At 42.2% G+C, this 20,840-nt stretch overlaps 2 protein-coding genes across 2 annotated transcripts in view; both read right to left on the bottom strand.

Annotated features, from left to right (window-relative positions):
- The window catches only part of LOC139389342 (heat shock protein beta-8-like), an 11,457-nt gene extending 5,944 nt beyond the window's left edge, over positions 1-5,513 (bottom strand). Inside the window, exons 1-2 of the mRNA XM_071136018.1 lie at positions 4,599-5,513; positions 397-460 (exon numbers count right to left, since the gene is read on the bottom strand). Of these exons, the coding sequence (XP_070992119.1) occupies positions 397-460; positions 4,599-5,001 (467 nt within the window). The 5' untranslated portion in view covers positions 5,002-5,513. The remainder of the gene's footprint in view (positions 1-396; positions 461-4,598) is intronic.
- Positions 5,514-14,172: 8,659 nt separating this feature from the next.
- Positions 14,173-20,840, bottom strand: part of LOC139389804 (serine/arginine repetitive matrix protein 4-like) — a 114,130-nt gene continuing 107,462 nt past the window's right edge. Inside the window, exons 8-12 of the mRNA XM_071136765.1 lie at positions 18,640-18,971; positions 18,230-18,436; positions 18,023-18,115; positions 17,706-17,864; positions 14,173-15,424 (exon numbers count right to left, since the gene is read on the bottom strand). Coding sequence (XP_070992866.1) covers positions 15,136-15,424; positions 17,706-17,864; positions 18,023-18,115; positions 18,230-18,436; positions 18,640-18,971 — 1,080 coding nt within the window. The 3' untranslated portion in view covers positions 14,173-15,135. The remainder of the gene's footprint in view (positions 15,425-17,705; positions 17,865-18,022; positions 18,116-18,229; positions 18,437-18,639; positions 18,972-20,840) is intronic.

Genomic DNA, 20,840 nt, shown 5'->3' with positions numbered 1-20,840 from the left:
GTGGGTACTGGGGAGACTGCTGATAATCTGTGGGTACTGGGGAGACTGCTGATAATCTGTGGGTACTGGGGTACCTGCTGATAATCTGTGGGTACTGGGGTGCCTGCTGATAATCTGTGGGTACTGGGGTGCCTGCTGATAATCTGTGGGTACTGGGGAGACTGCTGATAATCTGTGGGTACTGGGGTGCCTGCTGATAATCTATGGGTACTGGGGTGCCTGCTGATAATCTGTGGGTACTGGGGAGACTGCTGATAATCTGTGGGTACTGGGGAGACTGCAATAAGTAAAGTGATCCTAAAGGCGAATCGGTTTATCAGTTGTTGTTTTGTGTTATTGTTTTTGTTATTGTTATTGTTGTTGTTGTTATTGTTCCAGTTATCTATGGATACTCACTGTATCTTCTTTGTGAAGTTCTTTGTCACGATGCCTCCTTCCTCCTGCTTCTCTTCATGTTTCCCTGTGGGAAAAACAACATGAAATACAATGAACAGAGTGCAACGACCCCAACAAGTGATACTTTGTCAAATTGTGTAATCTCTCTTGCTTGGTCATAGCTTCTGATAAGTGGGAGATGCAATCAACAACATGTCATGTGGCAAAAATCTCACTGTCGTTATCTGAAACGCAGGATTGTGGAGTCCAGAAGTTAACATGGAGTTGAGACATAGTCCTTGGTGTAAGGGTGGGTCATATAATTAAATTAAATTCAACTCAAAAGGGCAGCAGGTAGCCTAGTGGTTAGAGCGTTGGGCCAGTAACCGAAAGGTTGCTGGATCGAATCCATGAACTGACAAGGTAAAAATCTGATGTTCTGCCCTTGAACAAGGCAGTTAACCCACTGTTCCCTGGTAGGCAGTCATTGAAAATAAGAGTTTGATCTTAACTGACATTCCTAATTAGGCAACTAAAAAAAGGACTTTATTATTATCACAGGAATGACGCAGAACACCCATTTCCCATCTTAACCCTACTTCTTCTCAGATGATGAAATCGCCAACCCTGACAGAGGGAGGAAGCGAGAAATGGAAAGAAAGATCTGGGAAGCTCCAGAATGAAGGACAGAATGAAGTCCTGTTTATGACTCCTGTCTGTGCAGCTGCTCTGAATGCTAAATGTCAGCGAAGCAGCCACTGCCCTACCCTCTGCTCCGTCCCACCCAACTATGTGCAACCTTATACCCCCGCTGTGTGACGTCTACACCTAAGGAAAGTGCTGGACTGGCCTAGAGCTCTGGAGAGAACAGAAACATAACCACAGCTCTGGTCTGGAGAGAATAGAAACATAACCACAGCTCTGGTCTGGAGAGAATAGAAACATAACTACAGCTCTGGTCTGGAGAGAATAGAAACATAACTACAGCTCTGGTCTGGAGAGAATAGAAACATAACCACAGCTCTGGTCTAGAGATAATAGAAACATAACTACAGCTCTGGTCTGGAGAGAATAGAAACATAACTACAGCTCTGGTCTGGAGAGAATAGAAACATAACTACAGCTCTGGTCTGGAGAGAATAGAAACATAACCACAGCTCTGGTCTAGAGATAATAGAAACATAACTACAGCCTTGGTCTGGAGAGAATAGAAACATAACTACAGCTCTGGTCTGGAGAGAATAGAAACATACCTACAGCTCTGGTCTGGAGAGAATAGAAACATAACCACAGCTCTGGTCTAGAGAGAATAGAAACATAACTACAGCTCTGGTCTGGAGAGAATAGAAACATAACCACAGCTCTGGTCTAGAGAGAATAGAAACATATCTATAGCTCTGGGGAGAATAGAAACATAACTACAGCTCTGGTCTGGAGAAAATAGAAACATAACCACAGCTCTGGTCTGGAGAGGATAGAAACACAACTACAGCTCTGGTCTGGAGAGAATAGAAACATAACTACAGCTCTGGTCTGGAGAGAATAGAAACATAACTACAGCTCTGGTCTGGAGAGAATAGAAACATAACCACAGCTCTGGTCTAGAGATAATAGAAACATAACTACAGCTCTGGTCTGGAGAGAATAGAAACATAACTACAGCTCTGGTCTGGAGAGAATAGAAACATAACTACAGCTCTGGTCTGGAGAGAATAGAAACATAACCACAGCTCTGGTCTAGAGATAATAGAAACATAACTACAGCCTTGGTCTGGAGAGAATAGAAACATAACTACAGCTCTGGTCTGGAGAGAATAGAAACATACCTACAGCTCTGGTCTGGAGAGAATAGAAACATAACCACAGCTCTGGTCTAGAGAGAATAGAAACATAACTACAGCTCTGGTCTGGAGAGAATAGAAACATAACCACAGCTCTGGTCTAGAGAGAATAGAAACATATCTATAGCTCTGGGGAGAATAGAAACATAACTACAGCTCTGGTCTGGAGAAAATAGAAACATAACCACAGCTCTGGTCTGGAGAGGATAGAAACACAACTACAGCTCTGGTCTAGAGAGAATAGAAACATAACCACAGCTCTGGTCTAGAGAGAATAGAAACATAACTACAGCTCTGGGGAGAATAGAAACATAACTACAGCTCTGGTCTGGAGAGAATAGAAATATACCTACAGCTCTGGTCTGGAGAGAATAGAAACATAACCACAGCTCTGGTCTAGAGAGAATAGAAACATAACCACAGCTCTGGTCTGGAGAAAATAGAAACATAACCACAGCTCTGGTCTGGAGAGGATAGAAACACAACTACAGCTCTGGTCTAGAGAGAATAGAAACATAACTACAGCTCTGGTCTGGAGAGAATAGAAACATAACCACAGCTCTGGTCTGGAGAGAATAGAAACATAACCACAGCTCTGGTCTGGAGAGAATAGAAACTGTCCTGGAGAGAACACAACCAACCACAGCCTCTCTCTCAGTCTCCATGAGCCTCTCATCCTCCCTCAGTCCCATGTGGTACGGATGTCACATTCCTAACTGCCTTGGTAACACACTCAGACTGCACTTGTCATATCACATTAGTTTCTTAATTGCAAGTATGATATACATCCATTCAAAGTGTCTTTTTCTTTGCTTCAGCACCAAGGACACACTGATTTGTGATAACTCAGAAACTACTACAAGGCAAAAACTCTGTTCAGCCAAAGTTAGGTTGACTTTTGACGGTTACTATCAACACATGACATGAGAGAAAGCACAGACTGGCCACGTCAACCCCGACTTTAACATGCTTATGACATGCTCACACAGACACACACTTAGAACAGGCCAGGTCACAGAGGCAGGCAGTCAGGAAGAGCCCCCAGAGGCAGGCAGGCAGTCAGGAAGAGCCCCCAGAGGCAGGCAGGCAGTCAGGAAGAGCCCCCAGAGGCAGGCAGGCCTTAGCTCCATGGCGCTAGCTGACTGAATGACCCAAATGGCACACCAACACTGTGTTTATTAAAAGCTCCGTATGAGGCCTAGTCTCTTCTCTCCGGTAACTTCCATTCCACCTGGCATTCTTCAGTTGTTCGTTAAATACTCAGTCTACAGTCTAAAGAAGCCATGGACAGCTTTAAATATATGTTATACCTATTTCAACCTACATTCAGGACCTGGTAAAAACATAACAAACTCAAAGATGGTATGGACGCCCTGGATATGAGGTTTATATAACACCTGTACTTATTTAGTTCTACAATCAGCACAGTTCAGTTCATTTTACTTCAGTAAATCAGTTCAGTGCCTGGTAACACAACAAACTCAAAGATTATACTGTATGAATTGATTAAATACTCAAGGGGGGTGTAGGCACCAATCAGCTATCGCCAGGCAGAATAATACTTCCAGAAACAAGCTGTTCAGTGTATTTGGTTCCTAGGATCAGAGCCTGGTAGCACAACAAGAGCATATGATTAAATAATTACTGAAGGGTCTAGTCAGCTATCACCGGGCAGGATAACAGGTCCAAAACATTCTCTAATACTAACAGCAGTGTGTTGCTTGTCTCCTTCTGGACAGAGACTGTTGTCATGGGACTTCCTCACTTAAATCTATATCTGTCTCATGGGTGAGTGATTCTGGAGGCATCTGAACAGGTGCCTGGGCTTGATGAACAGGGCTGGCAATCTGCAAGTCATGGACCCTACTTCCCCATATACTGTAGGTTGTAGGGTATTCAAACATCCTTATCATATGAGCTGGCTATGAGAATATATGATGTACATATTTGAAATATGAATATAACTATTTTGTAAATAATCATGTCTATTGTGTACTTTAATTGCATGTATGAGACATGCATATCATTTCATTTTCAAATGTGAAACACTAGCCTATATAAGTACAGTTGTTAATGTTTCTTATTGATCCCCAAAGCAACTGCACTCTGACAATAAACCCTTTTTTCTTAGATGTGTTCAAGTCGATTACTGTATATTTGAAGTAGGGCTATGGCTCTATTCAATCCGTATTGCGGAAGTTCCGCGTTACAGTGTGATTGAAATTTAAAGACAATGTTCCCGCGTTATCGGAGATTACGTTCACTGTAAACGCTGCATACAGTATGACGCCTCAATCGGAAATAACCTTTACATTTATATCGCGCAATCTGTAACGCCGCAGAGATACAGATTGAATAGAGCCTAAACGAATATGTCCTCACCTGATACTTCTACAAACCCATCTTTGGTTTTGATGTTAAGTTCCTCTGGTTTGAAGCTGTGGACGTTCACACAAACTTTCCACGGCTCTCCCGGCGTCTGGGTCGGAGAGCTGCGGGGGGACTCGCTGTACCTCGTGCTGTACACAGGCGGCTGCCCAGTTGATGCACGCGTTGGTGGAAACCCTGTGCGCAGAGTGCCCGTGAATGGTGCGGAAAGCCGCGTGCTGAGCCGGCTAGGCCGGGCCCAACCGGGCCAGTCCATTGACAAGTCTTCAGGGAAAGGGGACATCCCAAAGTCATCGTCCATAAACCGAGAGGCCAGTGACGGACTCTCTCTGAAAGGGTCTCGGGGGGCCCTCTGCCTACTCCCCAGCGTTCCCAGAGTGTAGAAGTCTTCTGCCATGATCAACTGGCTGCTGCTCCAAATAAGAAAAGTAAGAAAAAAGCGGCACCTTAAATATTGGCTCTGTCCAAGTTTACCCTCCCCAAGCTGACAATTTCCAAAGTAATATAAATATATAGTAGACAATGAGAAAAAAAATGGTAAACAAGATGATTTGCTAAAAACAAAAGTTTATCTATGTTTTTCTAGTGTTGCGCTCAAGACAGTTACGCATAGAATCACCCCAAAATAACGGACATCGACTTGTGACGATCCCTTCCCTTAGTATCCTCGAAGTTGAATACGGTCTTTGAGTTGAACTGACCTTATATCGACTGAAAGACCGTTTTATATGTCTACCGTTTTCCCTGACGGTGAGTGTGCACAACAATGTCCAGAAAGTGTGCGGTGCCTCCGGGCGCCACAACGCAACAGCTGACAGAAGAAGCCCCTCCCTGTCCGTCCAAGTTTAGCCATTAGCGCTGGATGGTGTCACTAGTCCAACAGTCCGTTGAAACCATCCATACCCCAGTGACTCATTATCTTTTTAATAGAAAATAACGCATGGCTTTAGGCGCAGCCTGGGAGATGATAGGTGGAGACTCAGAGGCTGGGGGAGAGCAGGAGAGCAAGGGGCAAACACACTGATGTCACCATACGGATAAAACAATATAACTAATGAGTCAGGTTTGTCAGTATGTATGACATTTATTTACGGTGTGTCTGTACAGTTGGCCGTAGTCAAAAAAATACTTTAGGGTTAGTGATTTTTCCAATAGAATCATTTAGGGTCGCCTAGTTAAATAAAGGTTACAAAAAAAAAGGATTGTCACCTCTATCATAATCATATTGTAATCCTGTCGTTTTATTGCTGTCGAAAATAAAATGTATTTTTTTAAAACCTTTATTAGTCAGTTAAGAACTAATTCTTATTTACAATGAAGGCCTACCAAAAGGCAAAAGGCCTCCTGTGGGGACAGGGGCTGGGATAAAAACTAAAACAAATACAAATAAATAACATATAAATATAGGACAAAACACACATCACGACAAGGGAGACAACACGACACTATATAAAGAGAGACCTAAGACAACAACATACCAAGGCAGCAACACATGACAACACAGCACGGTAACAACACAACATGACAACAACATGGTAGCAACACAACATGGTAGCAGAACAAAACATCAAATAAAATTTTATTTGTCACATACACATGGTTAGCAGATGTTAATGGGAGTGTAGCGAAATGCTTGTGCTTCTAGTTCCGACAATGCAGTAATAACCAACGAATAATCTAACCTAACAATTCCAAAACTACTACCTTATACACAAGTGTAAAGGGATAAAGAATATGTACATAAAGATATATGAATGAGTGATGGTACAGAACGGCATAGGCAAGATGCAGTAGATGGTATCGAGTACAGTATATACATATGAGATGAGTAATGTAGGGTATGTAAACAAAGTGGCATATTTTAAAGTGGCTAGTGATACATGTATTACATAAAGATGCAGTAGATGCTATAGATTACAGTATATACATATACATATGAGATGAGTAATGTAGGGTATGTAAACATTATATTAAGTAGCATTGTTTAAAGTGGCTAGTGATATATTTTACATCAATTTCCATCAATTCCCATTGTTAAAGTGGCTGGAGTTGAGTCAGTGTGTTGGCAGCAGCCACTCAATGTTAGTGGTGGCTGTTTAACAGTCTGATGGCCTTGAGATAGAAGCTGTTTTTCAGTCTCTCGGTCCCAGCTTTAATGCACCTGTACTGACCTCGCCTTCTGGATGATAGCGGGGTGAGCAGGCAGTGGCTCGGGTGGTTGTTGTCCTTGATGATCTTTATGGCCTTCCTGTGACATCGGGTGGTGTAGGTGTCCTGGAGGGCAGGTAGTTTGCCCCCGGTGATGCGTTGTGCAGACCTCACTACCCTCTGGAGAGCCTTACGGTTGTGGGCGGAGCAGTTGCCGTACCAGGCGGTGATACAGCCTGACAGGATACTCTCAATTGTGCATCTGTAGAAGTTTGTGAGTGCTTTTGGTGACAAGCCAAATTTCTTCAGCCTCCTGAGGTTGAAGAGGCGCTGCTGCGCCTTCTTCACGACGCTGTCTGTGTGGGTGGACCAGTTCAGTTTGTCCGTAATGTGTTCTTAAACTTAAAACTTACTACCCTCTCCACTACTGTCCCATCGATGTGGATAGGGGGGTGCTCCCTCTGCTGTTTCCTGAAGTCCACAATCATCATCTCCTTAGTTTTGTCGACGTTGAGTGTGAGGTTATTTTCCTGACACCACACTCCGAGGGCCCTGACCACCTCCCTATAGGCCGTCTCGTCATTGTTGGTAATCAAGCCTACCACTGTAGTGTCGTCTGCAAACTTTATGATTGAGTTGGAGGCGTGCATGGCCACGCAGTCGTGGGTGAACAGGGAGTACAGGAGAGGGCTCAGAACGCACCCTTGTGGGGCCTCAGTGCTGAGGATCAGTGGGGTGGAGGTGTTGTTACCTACCCTCACCACCTGGGGGCGGCCCGTCAGGAAGTCCAGTACCCAGTTGCACAGGGCGGGGTCGAGACCCAGGGTCTCGAGCTTAATGACGAGTTTGGAGGGTACTATGGTGTTAAATGCTGAGCTGTAGTCCATGAACAGCATTCTCACATAGGTATTCCTCTTGTCCAGATGGGTTAGGGCAGTGTGCATGGTACAAACATTACTGGACACAGACAACAGCACAAAGGGCAATAAGGTAAAGACAACAAAACATCACTCGAAGAAGCCACAACTGTCTGTAAGAGTGTCCATGATTGAGTCTTTGAATGAAGAGATTGAGATAAAACTGTCCAGTTTGAGTGTTTGTTGCAGCTCAATCCAGTCGCTAGCTGCAGAAAACTGAAAAGACGAGCAACCCAGGGAAACCCAGGGATGTGTGTGCTTTGGGGACCTTTAACAGAATGTGACTGGCAGAACGGGTGTTGTATGTGGAGGATGAGGGCTGCAGTAGATATCTCAGATAGGGGGGAGTGAGGCCTAACAGGGTTTTTTATAAATAAGCATCAACCAGTGGGTCTTGCGATGAGTATACAGAGATGACCCGTTTACAGAGCAGTATAGAGTGCAGTGATGTGACCTATAAGGTAATCCCAATGACACAAAATCTATTGCTTAAAATAGCCACCTGTGGCTGTGCAGGGAATCTCTACTTTTATACCAATATTATTCTAACAGTTGCATCTTTCGCTGTGCGTGAATGCAATAACTGTAATTACAGTTTTTATTTCCTTATGTTTTCTGACGAAGTTGTGAATGTTTTAATCATGTTTACATTTCACATTTTAGTCATTCATCAGATGCTCTTATCCAGACCGATTTACAGTAGTAGGTGCATACATTTTCATATGTTTTTCGTACTGGTCTGACATTGTACCGCATTTTATGCACTCGTTTTTATGCTACCTAAGAAACTACTGTTAGGCAGGTTTTGCCTGTCAGCTGACGACAGTAGATTATTCAATTGTAGCCATTTCTATGTAATTTATGAATCACTGTATTGTTATAGCTGATGATCAATGTTTTGTTTCTTGTTTGTTATTGCTAAATACAGTATTTTTTTTCTCAGTGGTCCAAAAGCAATGATATTAATCTGTTTTAAGCAATATATTTTGTGTCATTGTGGTTACTATAAATGTTTATACTAACATCACTAATCTGAGGTAAAAAGTGTGCAATTATCATCAATTCGATGTGGTCAAAACATGAGGTTGTGTAATGTAGTAACACATACTGTCCACGTACAGGAAGTTAGCGCAATAAAAAAATAAATCTACATTTCAGTTTAGACTTATATAGTGTACACATATATTTCTCACAAACTACCTGCCCTCCAGGACACCTACACCTCCCGATGTCACAGGGAGGACAAATAGAACATCAAGGACAACAACCACCTGAGCCACTGCCTGTTCACCCCGCTATCATCCAGCAGGCGAGGTCAGTACAGGTGCATCAAAGCAGCGACGAGAGACTGAAAAACAGCTTCTATCTCAAGGCCATCAGACTGTTAAACAGCCATCCCTAACACAGAGAGGCTGCTGCCTACATACACCCGACTTGATATCATTGGCCACTTTAATACATGGAACACTATTGACTTTAATAATGCCACTTTAATCATGTTCACCTATCTTGCATTACTCATCTCATATGTACATACTGTATTCTATCCTATTCTACTGTATCTTGTCTATGCCGCTCTGACATTGCTCGTCCATATATTTATATATTCTTAATAAAATTATATTCTTAATAAAATTATATTCTTAATAAAATTCCATTCCTTTACTTAGATTTGTGTGTATTGGGTATATGTTGTGAAATGGTTAGATATTACTAGTGAGATATTGCTGCCAATGGAACTAGAAGCACAAGCATTTCGCTACACCTTCAATAACATCTGCTAAACACGTGCACGTGACCAATAAAATTGGATTTGATTTGATTTACATAGTAAAAAAATGCTCTTATTTAACCGGGCGCTCTAGAAAGATCTCCCATAGTGACTGCAGCAACCCCTTCATTAGCCCTGTCTACTTATTTACTACAACCTGCCATAGTGTTGATATTATTCTATTCATTGTTGTTTCAGACCACATTGTATGGACACCACAATTGAATAAATACCTTTGAACTGTGTTTGAATACTCATACCGCACTAACCATACTATTTGTGATGTACGTTGAGTATGTATTATGCTTATTGGTCATAGTATCGATATAGTTAGTATGCCAATGTCGTACTACATTCGCCAAAATACGAAGTATACAATCAGTGGACACTATTTCCGTGCTTTTAGGGCCCATAATGCAATTCTTTCCGAAAAATGGGCGTGGTTTCACAACATTTTCAGATTTGAAGAAAATGGTGGAAAATATGCAACCGAAGTCCGATGAGAGCCCCTACAAATTCATCGCTTTAATTCTGACAAATGTTAAGAAAATGTTGAGCAATGTGAGAAAGTAATGACTTTTCAAATAAGTTATGTTAGAGATACTGTAGAGATACTGGGGTGCAAAGGAGCAAAAAAAGAAATAACAATATGGGGATGAGGTAGTTGGGTGGGCTGTGTACAGGTACAGTGATCGGTAAGCTGCTCCGACAGATGATGCTTAAAGTTAGTGAGGGAGTTTTAAGACTCCAGCTTCAGTGATTTTTACAATTCGTTCCAGTCATTGGCAGCAGAGAACTGGAAGGAAAGGTGGCCAAAGGTGGAGTTGGCTTTGGGGATGACCAGTGAGATATATCTGCTGGAGTGCGTGCTATGGGTGGATGCTGCTATGCTGACCATTAAGCTCAGATAAGGCGGGGCTTTACCTAGCAGAGACTTATAGATGACCTGGAGCCAGTGGGTTTGGTGACGAATATGAAGCATACAGGTCTCAGTGGTGGGTAGTATCTGGGGCTTTGGTGACAAAACGGATGGCACATCCAATTTGCTGAGTAGAGTGTTGGAGGCTATTTTGTAAATGACATCGCCGAAGTCAAGGTTCAGTAGGATAGTCAGTTTTACTAGGGTATGTTTGGCAGCATGAGTGAAGGATGTTTTGTTGCGAAATAGGAAGCCAATTCTAGATTTAAGTTTGGATTGGAGATGCTTAATGTGAGTCTGGAAGGAGAGTTTACAGTCTAACCAGACACCTAGGTATTTGTGGTTGTCCACATGTTCTAAGTGAGAACCGTCCAGAGTAGTGATGCAAGTCGGGCGGGTGGGTACAGGCAGCGATCGGTTGAAGAGCGTGCATTTCGTTTTACTGGGATTTAAGAGCAGTTGGAGGCCACGGACTGAGTGTTGTATGGCATAGAATGATATGTACCCATTGATTCTTGGAGAATATAACTTATAAATTAATGATATGTACCCATTGATTCTTGAATGATATGTACCCATTGATTCTTGAAGAGTATAACTTATAAATGCCTCATGAGCTTAGCTCAACTGTCTAACCACATCAGAACCCAACATATAAGCTTGTTTAACTCCAATGTTTGTAAACAAAGTAAATGTAAACAAATAATGTATATCCTCAAAACATGGTTAAAACTATACTTTTGATATCATGGATGGTCAGTCCTTGCATCCACATCTGTCTGTGAATTTGAGAGTGGTTACATTTCTCCAGCCCCATCCCTCAGCGTTTTACCCAAACGATGGCAGGGAAACGTTTTGTTATTGTTTCTACTGCTGATTACCGCTTAAAGGAATTTTTATTTTTATTTTTGTTTAGCTCACATAATTAAATGTAAAAGTATGTCTGTAAAGTGTCTGTAATATAATAAACATATCAAAAACAAATGTACTGTAGACATTAATACATGCATTTCTATAGATTCCAGAATATTTCGTACAATGGTGGGGGAGTGCCAAGATGGAGGCATGGTGGCTTCTAAACAGCGCCTCCCTGTCAGTCATCTATTGTATATATAAATAATTGCTCACAATATATGGGAAGAGGGATAAGGGTTTATTTTAAGGGTTCAAGGGGAGGACAATCCGATTTCAGCTGAAGCATTACAACAAGTCAAGCTCACACTGACACCCTGCTGTGTGCCAGTGGGAAAACGCATCCTAGCTCTCTATCTCCACATTATTGCTCGTTCACAGAGAAAATGAGAGACTGAATCATTCAACACACTGGAGCATCAGTCTTATCATGCGCCTTGTTATTTAACTTTCTGTTTTCAACATGATCAGGGATGGAGTTCAAACACAAAAACCTCTATAACCCACTGATATAGTTTCCAATATTTCTCAATTCCCCCCCAGTTTCCCAAATGTTTTCCTGGCTCGCTGTCACACCCTGATCTGTTTCACCTGTCCTCGTTATTGTCTCCACCCCCTCCAGGTGTTGCTTATTTTCCCCAGCGTATTTATCCCTGTGAATCCTGTCTCTCTGTACCAGTTCGTCTTGAATGTTCCAAGTCAACCAGTGTTTTCCCACGTTCTCCTACTTTTTTGCTATTCTCCTTTTTCTAGTCTTCACGGTTTTGACCCTTGCCTGTTTCTGGACTCTGTACCCGCCTACCTGACCATTCCGTCTGCCTTGACCACGAGCCTGTCTGCCACTCTGTACCTCTTGGACTCTGATCTGGTTTTGAACCTTTTTGCCTGTCCACGACCATTCTCTTCCCTACTCCTTTTGGATGAATAAACATTGTAAGACTCCAACCATCTTCCTCCTGTGTCTGCATCTGGGTCTCGCCTTGTGCCTTGATACTCTATGATTTCTCTTTTAGAACTAGTTCAATGGCCATTATAGAAACACATCATATAATGTGATGGAAAATCAAAGAGCTTACAGCTGAGTTGACAACAGTGAGGCAATGTATCTACACACAGTACATGTGAGAAAGTTTACCATACCAATACATGTGTAGATGCATTGATCATTTGATTGACTATTCCACAAATTCTAAATTAATTATACTTCTCATCCCTCATGTAATAAATGTATACAGTGCCGATGCATATTTACACCACAGTAATTACATATTCATGTACATTTCACAGTTTACACTTTACCTCATGGAATTATATATTAGGGCCACGAGGGAGAGTGGTTCACCTCAAAAGCATAATTACTATGTAAAATACTTGTCATCTTCCTCCCAATATCTCTATACTTTTGGACAAGTTGTTGAACATTCAGATAAAGGACCTCAGATGATTATACAGTACAATGCATAGAGAACAGACCCTCTTGCCTGGCGCACATACTGAACGAAGATATACAAGGTGACAGATTAGACATAATGCAGAAATAAAACAATTTCAATGATATACAGTACGGGCAGGAGCAGCGGTTCTAGATACTAATGTTATTCAAACAGTGCACTACGAGCCCACTTAATATATCTTTTAACAAGTGCAGCAGACTATTCATTGAGGCTAAAAGTCACGGTTGGGGTTGTCTTCTCTGACACACAAGCTTTTAGTTTCCTCTTTCTTTTTTTCTGTAGTCTCGGTTGTGGCTTTTTATAGGACATCCTCTGAAGAAAATAGCATTCCCTTCAAAAGAGAAGAGGGGAATAGTTGAAAGTAACATTTAAGTAGTATTGTCTGAATCTATATGCCATTACATTGTTTATTGTAGCCTGATCCCAGATCTGTTTGGTCTCTTGCCAACTCCATTACTTTCAATGGATGACATTGAGTTGGCGTGAAAGCACAGACTGGCATTCAGACTGTCCATTGTAGAGTTTAAACTGGAACTTTCTTCATTCAGACCCTAAAATTACATCATAGACATAGTAGAACCCCAGTGGCATAATGGTGTTGCATAGAAACAAACAGATACCATTACTGAGAGGTGACACAAATGCAGAAATATGATTGTAAACACGTTACAAGTATGCATGACACAAACATTTTTTTTATATTGTCCTTCGGACAGACAACAAAACAAGACCGATGAGGTTCTGAAATACCAAACTCATTCAATTCAAGCAAATGATGTTACAGTGCTATTTCAGACCGTTAAAATAGTAGATTCATCCAATGTTGAATTTCCTCTCTGTCAAAGGGAAAAGTAAAACATTTCAACACTGTCTCTTATTTAGTCCTTTTAGTCAAAGGAATAGAACTCATAGAACACATAGAACTCATAGAACACATAGAACCCATGGAACCCATAGACGTTATTGAACTCATATAACTCATAGAACACATAGAACACATAGAACACATAAAGATCAACCATAAATAAATACATGAATAGATAACCACCAAGATGAATGAAAAAAATATGACAACCTACATATTAATCAGTGTTTAAATTGTCATTTAACCCCTACCCCAGGTGTTGCAATTTAGATATCCAAATTGTTCATTGTCGTTTGGGGTTGTTAGGGAAAATAATGCTTTCCTGGACATTTTCAGGATTTCTGGATCATGACAAACCCATTTCTCAGTCTTGGCCTTCTGCAGAGTGATATGTTAATTCACCATCATTTTACAAGGAATGACATTTCAAATGGTTTCCACTTGATCAGGGGATAAATAAAACTGGCATTTGAGCTGACAAGCAGTTTGTTTGCCACCGGGACCACCTCCTCCTACCTCCTCCTCCTCCTCCTCCTACCTCTACCTCCCCCTACCTCCTCCTACCTCCTCCTCCATTTCTCAGAGGAGGAATGTTTGTGTTCTACCTTCTGAAGAGCTGGGATCAGAGAAGCAACACACCTTTTCCTACTCTTTCTGAAAAACACGCCGTTTGAAAATACACACATTCACAAACCTACTGAAATTGTCCCAAAATACCTTTCTAGTGCACATCCCAGATCATAAATTAAACCTAAGAGTTGTTATGAAATGAAGAGTTTATCAGAGGGTAAAAATGAACGGTGCTCCTTCATCCTTCATTTCACTCATGGACGTCAGAGGAAGAGTGTCACAAGACAAAACTCAAAACTCTCTGGACATTACAAATCCACTAGGGATGGACCAAATTGTCTCTGGACATTACAAATCCACTGGGAATGGACCAAACTGTCTCTGGACATTACAAATCCACTGGGAATAGACCAAACTGTCTCTGGACATTACAAATCCACTGGGGATGGACCAAACTGTCTCTGGACATTATAAATCCACTGGGGATGGACCAAACTGTCTCTGGACATTATAAATCCAATGGGGATGGACCAAATTGTCTCTGGACATTACAAATCCACTGGGGATGGACCAAACTGTCTCTGGACATTACAAATCCACTGGGGATGGACCAAACTGTCTCTGGACATTACAAATCCACTGGGGATGGACAAAAATGAACGAAAGACAAATTCAATCTATCTATTTCCAGTGGTTTCTGTCTGGGTAATGTGAACAGCACTGCTACAATTCAAATGGTAATTCATCTGCCAAGCAATTCAATGTATGGTAAAAACAATTGCTTGAAGGTTCTGGCTCAGAGATCTAACACGGAATGATGCAAAGAGAGGAAAACATGTCCCCATACTTTCGCTGTTCTCCTGTTGACTTGGGGAATCATAGTGCAGTCTCCTCCTCAGTCTGTTGATAACTTAGTCTGTTGCTAACTCAGTCTGTTCATAAGTCAGTCTCCTCTTCCTCAGTCTGTTTTATAACTCAGCGCCGGTTCTTGTTCTTGCTGTAACCATCCAACGAGTCATAGCTCCGACTCCGGCTTTGACTCCCAAAGATGGAGTTCCAAGACGAGCTGCGACTGTAGCTCCTGTAGGAGGAGTAACTCCTACTTCTTCGTCGGCTTCTACTCCTGGATCGGCTGAGGCAGAGGCCAGGGCTGGGGCTGAGGCTGCGACTCCTTGTGAAGAGGCTGCTCCAAGAGGATACGCTGGTAGAGCGACTGCTGGACGAAGGACTGGGACGGAAGTAGGGGATGGGTCTCTTCCTGGCACTGAGAGATGGTTAGCATGAGAGGGATTGGACTAAACACATAAAAAATAAGAAAATAAAGTTGAAATTCAATTAACTGCAAACATTTTGGAAAGCATGCATTGCGGTTTCATTCTGAATGTTTATGCTGAATCGGAGGCGCTAACCACATTCCTCTCATGGACATTGAAAATTGGATATTGTCATGAAATCATAGCTTGTTCTTAAAACATACAGGGTGAACACCACATTGATTGATACTGGCCTAAGTAATCATGCCTGGATTGTTATGTTACTCTTTCTTCAGAAAAGGATTTCAGCTCGTGTTCAGGTCAGGAGAAAGGTATTTTAGATACAACTGGCACCTTGAAACAACATTATACTGTGAATATTTCAATGCATAATCAGGAGCATAACTGTTTCATTTACACTGCTTTTGGAAAGTATTCAGACCCCTTGACTTTTTCCACATTTTGTTACGTTACAGCTTTATTCTAAAAAAATGGATTAAATAAAACATCTTCCTCATCAATCTACAAACAATACCCTATAATGACGTCACAATACCACATAATGACGTCACAATACCCCATAATGACGTCACAACACCCCACAATGACAAAGCAAAAATCGAACTACCCTATTTACACAAGTATTCAGACCCTTTGCTATGAGACTCGAAATTGAGCTCAGGTGCATCCTGTTTCCATTGATCATCCTTAACACATTTCTACAACTTGATTGGAGTTCACTTGTGGTAAATTAATTTGATTGGGCATGATTTGGAAAGGCACACACCTGTCTATTTAAGGTCCCACAGTTGACAGTGCATGTCAGAGCAAAAATCAAGCCATGACGTTGAAAGGAATTATCCTTAGAGCTCCAAGACAGGATTTGTTGAGGCACAGATTTGGGGAAGAGTACTAAAAAAAGTCTGCAGCATAGAAGGTTCCCAAGAACACAGTGGCCTCAATTATTCTTAAATGAAAGGAGTTTGGAACCACCAAGACCCTTCCTAGAGCTGGCCGCTCGGCCAAACTGAGCAATCGGTGAGAAGGGCCTTGGTAAGGGAGGTGACCAAGAACCCGATGGTCACTCTGACAGAGCTCCAGAGTTCCTCTGTGAAGATGGGACAACCTTCCACAAGGACAACATCTCTGCAGCGCTCCACCGATCAGGCCTTTATGGTAGAGTGGCCAGATGGAAGCCACTCCTCAGTAAAAGGCACATGACAGCTCGCTTGGAGTTTGCCAAAAGGCCCCTAAAGGACTCTCAGACCATGAGAAACAAGATTCTCTGGTCTAATGAAACCAAGATCAAGCTCTTTGGCCTGAATGCCAAGAGTCACACCTGGAGGAAACCTGGCACCATCCCTACGGTGAAGCATGGTGGTGCTGTGGGGATGTTTTTCATCGGCATGGACTGGGAGACTAGTCAGGATTGAGGGAAATATGAAAGAAGCAAAGTACAGAGAGCTCCTTGATGAAAACCTGCTGCTCGGTGCTCAGGACCTCACACTGGGGCGAAGGTTCACCTTCCAACAGGACAACAACCCTAAGCACACAGCCAAAACAACGCAAGAGTGGCTTCGGGACAAGTCTCTGAATGTCCTTGTGGCCCAGTCAGAGCCCAGACTTGAACCCGATTGAATATCTCTGGAGACCTGAACATAGCTGTGCAGCGACACTCCCCATCCAACCTGGGATCTACAGAGAAGAATGGGAGAAAATCCCCAAATACAGGTTTGCCAAGCTTGTAGCGTCATACCCATGAAGACTCAAGGCTGTTATTGCTGCCAAAGGTGCTTCAACAAAGTACTGAGTAAAGGGTCTGACTACTTATGTAAATGTGATATGTCCGTTTTTTATTTATTTATACATTTGCAACAATTTTGAATAAAAACATCTGTTTTTTCTTTGTCATTATGGGGTATTGTGTGTAGGTTAATGATGGGGGGGGAAACGATGTAATACATTTTACAATAAGGATGAAAAGTAACAAAATGTAGAAAAAGTCAAGAGGTCTGAATACTTTCCGAATGCACTGTCTCGCTTGATCCATTGCAGCTTGTTTAGACTAGTAGACAATGAATCAGGTATATTGCCTTCCTTTTACAGTCCAGTCCTTCAACAGTCTCTGAGTTAAACTGGGGGCCATTGTTGATGGTTAAAAGCAGAGGGACTCAGTTAGGAGCGAACCAGGCTTGAGTCTGTGGTTAGAATGAATATCTTTTTACCAAGTAAAATGAAAGAATAAAATAATAAAAGCATGTGTCACAAATGTGTGAAAGTGTATCAGCAAACCTGGTTATCCTCCTGGCTTCCAGGTGACTGGGTGAATCTCTCCTCCTTTTTCTCATGGGAGAGTAGGACCTGGGTTTTTGCCTCTTCCCGCTATGCTTCCGACTGCTGTGTTTCACATCCTTCTCGCAGGAGCTGGGGTCCCTCTTCCTCTCTCGGACCCTACCAATGTCAGATGGCATCTCTCATTAGCAATTCTATCATTTGGATATATTCTAAACCCACCATATTAGCAACCTTCTGCTATCATCATGCTAGTACAATAGTAGTGCCAGAAGTCGTTATCTGAGCTAGAGTAGATAGGTAAAGCTTTTTATTACCTGTCTTCACTGTTCCTGGAGTATCTTCCTCTGGACCTACCACTTCCTTTCCTTCTCAAACCAGCTGAGTAGCTCGGTGAACGGGAGTATGACCTTAAGACAAAGCACAACACATTTACTTCAATGGAGCTCAGCGAAAGCCCACATTATTTCAATTGGCTGCTGGAGGTGTCAGGTGAAGTGCATTAGAACCTAAATGAAACCAACCTGGCAGATGACAGTGATCGGCTTCGAGAGTAGCGTCCAGAGTGTCTGGAGCTCCCAGAGGATCTACTCCTGCTTCTGCTGCTGCTGCTGGAGGAGATGTCTTTAGCCCTCTTACGTGAAGAGGCCACCGTCCTCAACGGAGAGATGGAGGCAGTCTTCTGAGGTCTCCCCACCTTGGCCCCACATCCGGAAGTCTTCACCGGGTCACTGCAATGATAACAGTGCAATTCCATCAATGTTTAATCAATGTCTGCTGCAATTGTGAAAATATACACTATGTATACAATATGTATATGAATGGATTACATTTTGAGAAAACAGTGAATCAGGGAACATTTCTGGTTCTTTGACTTCAAGTAGCACTTTTCATCACCTATAGTACGATATTCTTCAAGGGTGTGGAAGCTCACCTCTTGCCATTCCCGTTGAAAGTAGCAGTAGGCAAGCCACCTTCCACATGCGGAGGTTTACACAGGGAAGCGTAGCTGGTCACAGAGTTCCCAGAGTCGGACGCGTTGCCTCCGTCCCTGAACCTCAGTTTCTCAGGTGAAGCCGGCGCACGGCATAGGACCTTTTTGTCGCCGATGACGTTTGACTGTGAAATGCCGGTTTTGGTCGATGGTGGGGAAGACGTGTCGTTCCCGGAATCGTAATCCTGTGGTCCTTTGCTCTGATTGGACAAAGTGTGACGGAGAATCACTGTCGTGTTTAAAACCTCACCGCCAGGTTTAGACTGTAAGACCTGTAAACAGACAAAAAGACGATCTTTACTTCCAGAGATGTTTATTTTTCTTTTTCGTTTAGTTCAATAAGCAACTACCTGTATGATGCATTGGGAATACTCTACAAAGGCACGTATTTCCCTTCCAAAACACAGAGAATATATACAGTGCCTTGCGAAAGTATTCGGCCCCCTTGAACTTTGCAACCTTTTGCCACATTTCAGGCTTCAAACATAAAGATATAAAACTGTATTATTTTGTGAAGAATCAACAACAAGTGGGACACAATCATGAAGTGGAACGACATTTATTGGATATTTCAAACTTTTTTAACAAATCAAAAACTGAAAAATTGGGCGTTCAAAATCATTCAGCCCCTTTACTTACAGTGCAGCAAACTCTCTCCAGAAGTTCAGTGAGGATCTCTGAATGATCCAATGTTGACCTAAATGACTAATGATGATAAATACAATCCACCTGTGTGTAATCAAGTCTCCGTATAAATGCACCTGCACTGTGATAGTCTCAGAGGTCCGTTAAAAGCGCAGAGAGTAAATGAAGAACAAGGAACACACCAGACAGGTCCGAGATACTGTTGTGAAGAAGTTTAATGCCGGATTTGGATACAAAAAGATTTCCCAAGCTTTAAACATCCCAAGGAGCACTGTGCAAGCGATAATATTGAAATGGAAGGAGTATCAGTCCACTGCAAATCTACCAAGACCTGGCCGTCCCTCTAAACTTTCAGCTCATACAAGGAGAAGACTGAACAGAGATGCAGCCAAGAGGCCCATGATCACTCTGGATGAACTGCAGAGATCTACAGCTGAGGTGGGAGACTCTGTCCATAGGAAACAATCAGTCGTATATTGCACAAATCTGGCCTTTTTGGAAGAGTGGCAAGAAGAAAGCCATTTCTTAAAGATATCTATAAAAAGTGTCGTTTAAAGTTTGCCACAAGCCACCTGGGAGACACACCAAACATGTGGAAGAAGGTGCTCTGGTCAGATGAAACCAAAATTGAACTTTTTGGCAACAATGCAAAACGTTATGTTTGGCGTAAAAGCAACACAGCTCATCACCCTGAACACACCATCCCCACTGTCAAACATGGTGGTGGCAGCATCATGGTTTGGGCCTGCTTTTCTTCAGCAGGGACAGGGAAGATGGTTAAAATTGATGGGAAGATGGATGGAGCCAAAAACAGGACCATTCTGGAAGAAAACCTGATGGAGTCTGCAAAAGACCTGAGACTGGGACGGAGATTTGTCTTCCAACAAGACAATGATCCAAAACATAAAGCAAAATCTACAATGGAATGGTTCAAAAATAAACATATCTAGGTGTTAGAATGGCCAAGTCAAAGTCCAGACCTGAATCCAATCGAGAATCTGTGGAAAGAACTGAAAACTGCTGTTCACAAATGCTCTCCATCCAACCTCACTGAGCTCGAGCTGTTTTGCAAGGAGGAATGGGAAAAAATGTCAGTCTCTCGATGTGCAAAACTGATAGAGACATACCCCAAGCGACTTACAGCTGTAATCGCAGCAAAAGGTGGCGCTACAAAGTATTAACTTAAGGGGGCTGAATAATTTTGCACGCCCAATTTTTCAGTTTTTGATTTGTTAAAAAAGTTTGAAATATCCAATAAATGTCGTTCCACTTCATGATTGTGTCCCACTTGTTGTTGATTCTTCACAAAAAAATACAGTTTTATATCTTTATGTTTGAAGCCTGAAATGTGGCAAAAGGTCGCAAAGTTCAAGGGGGCCGAATACTTTCGCAAGGCACTGTATATATATATTTTTTAGGGGTGGGACAGAGAACTTGAAAAGATTATAGACGTCATGCAAATTTGTGTCATGCGAATAACTTGGAAAGTAAAACTA

Source organism: Oncorhynchus clarkii, chromosome 30 (assembly GCF_045791955.1).
Source record: "Oncorhynchus clarkii lewisi isolate Uvic-CL-2024 chromosome 30, UVic_Ocla_1.0, whole genome shotgun sequence".
Lineage (NCBI taxonomy): Eukaryota > Metazoa > Chordata > Actinopteri > Salmoniformes > Salmonidae > Oncorhynchus > Oncorhynchus clarkii.
Note: the sequence above shows the minus strand (reverse complement) of the source record. Positions and strands in the feature narration are given on the sequence as shown.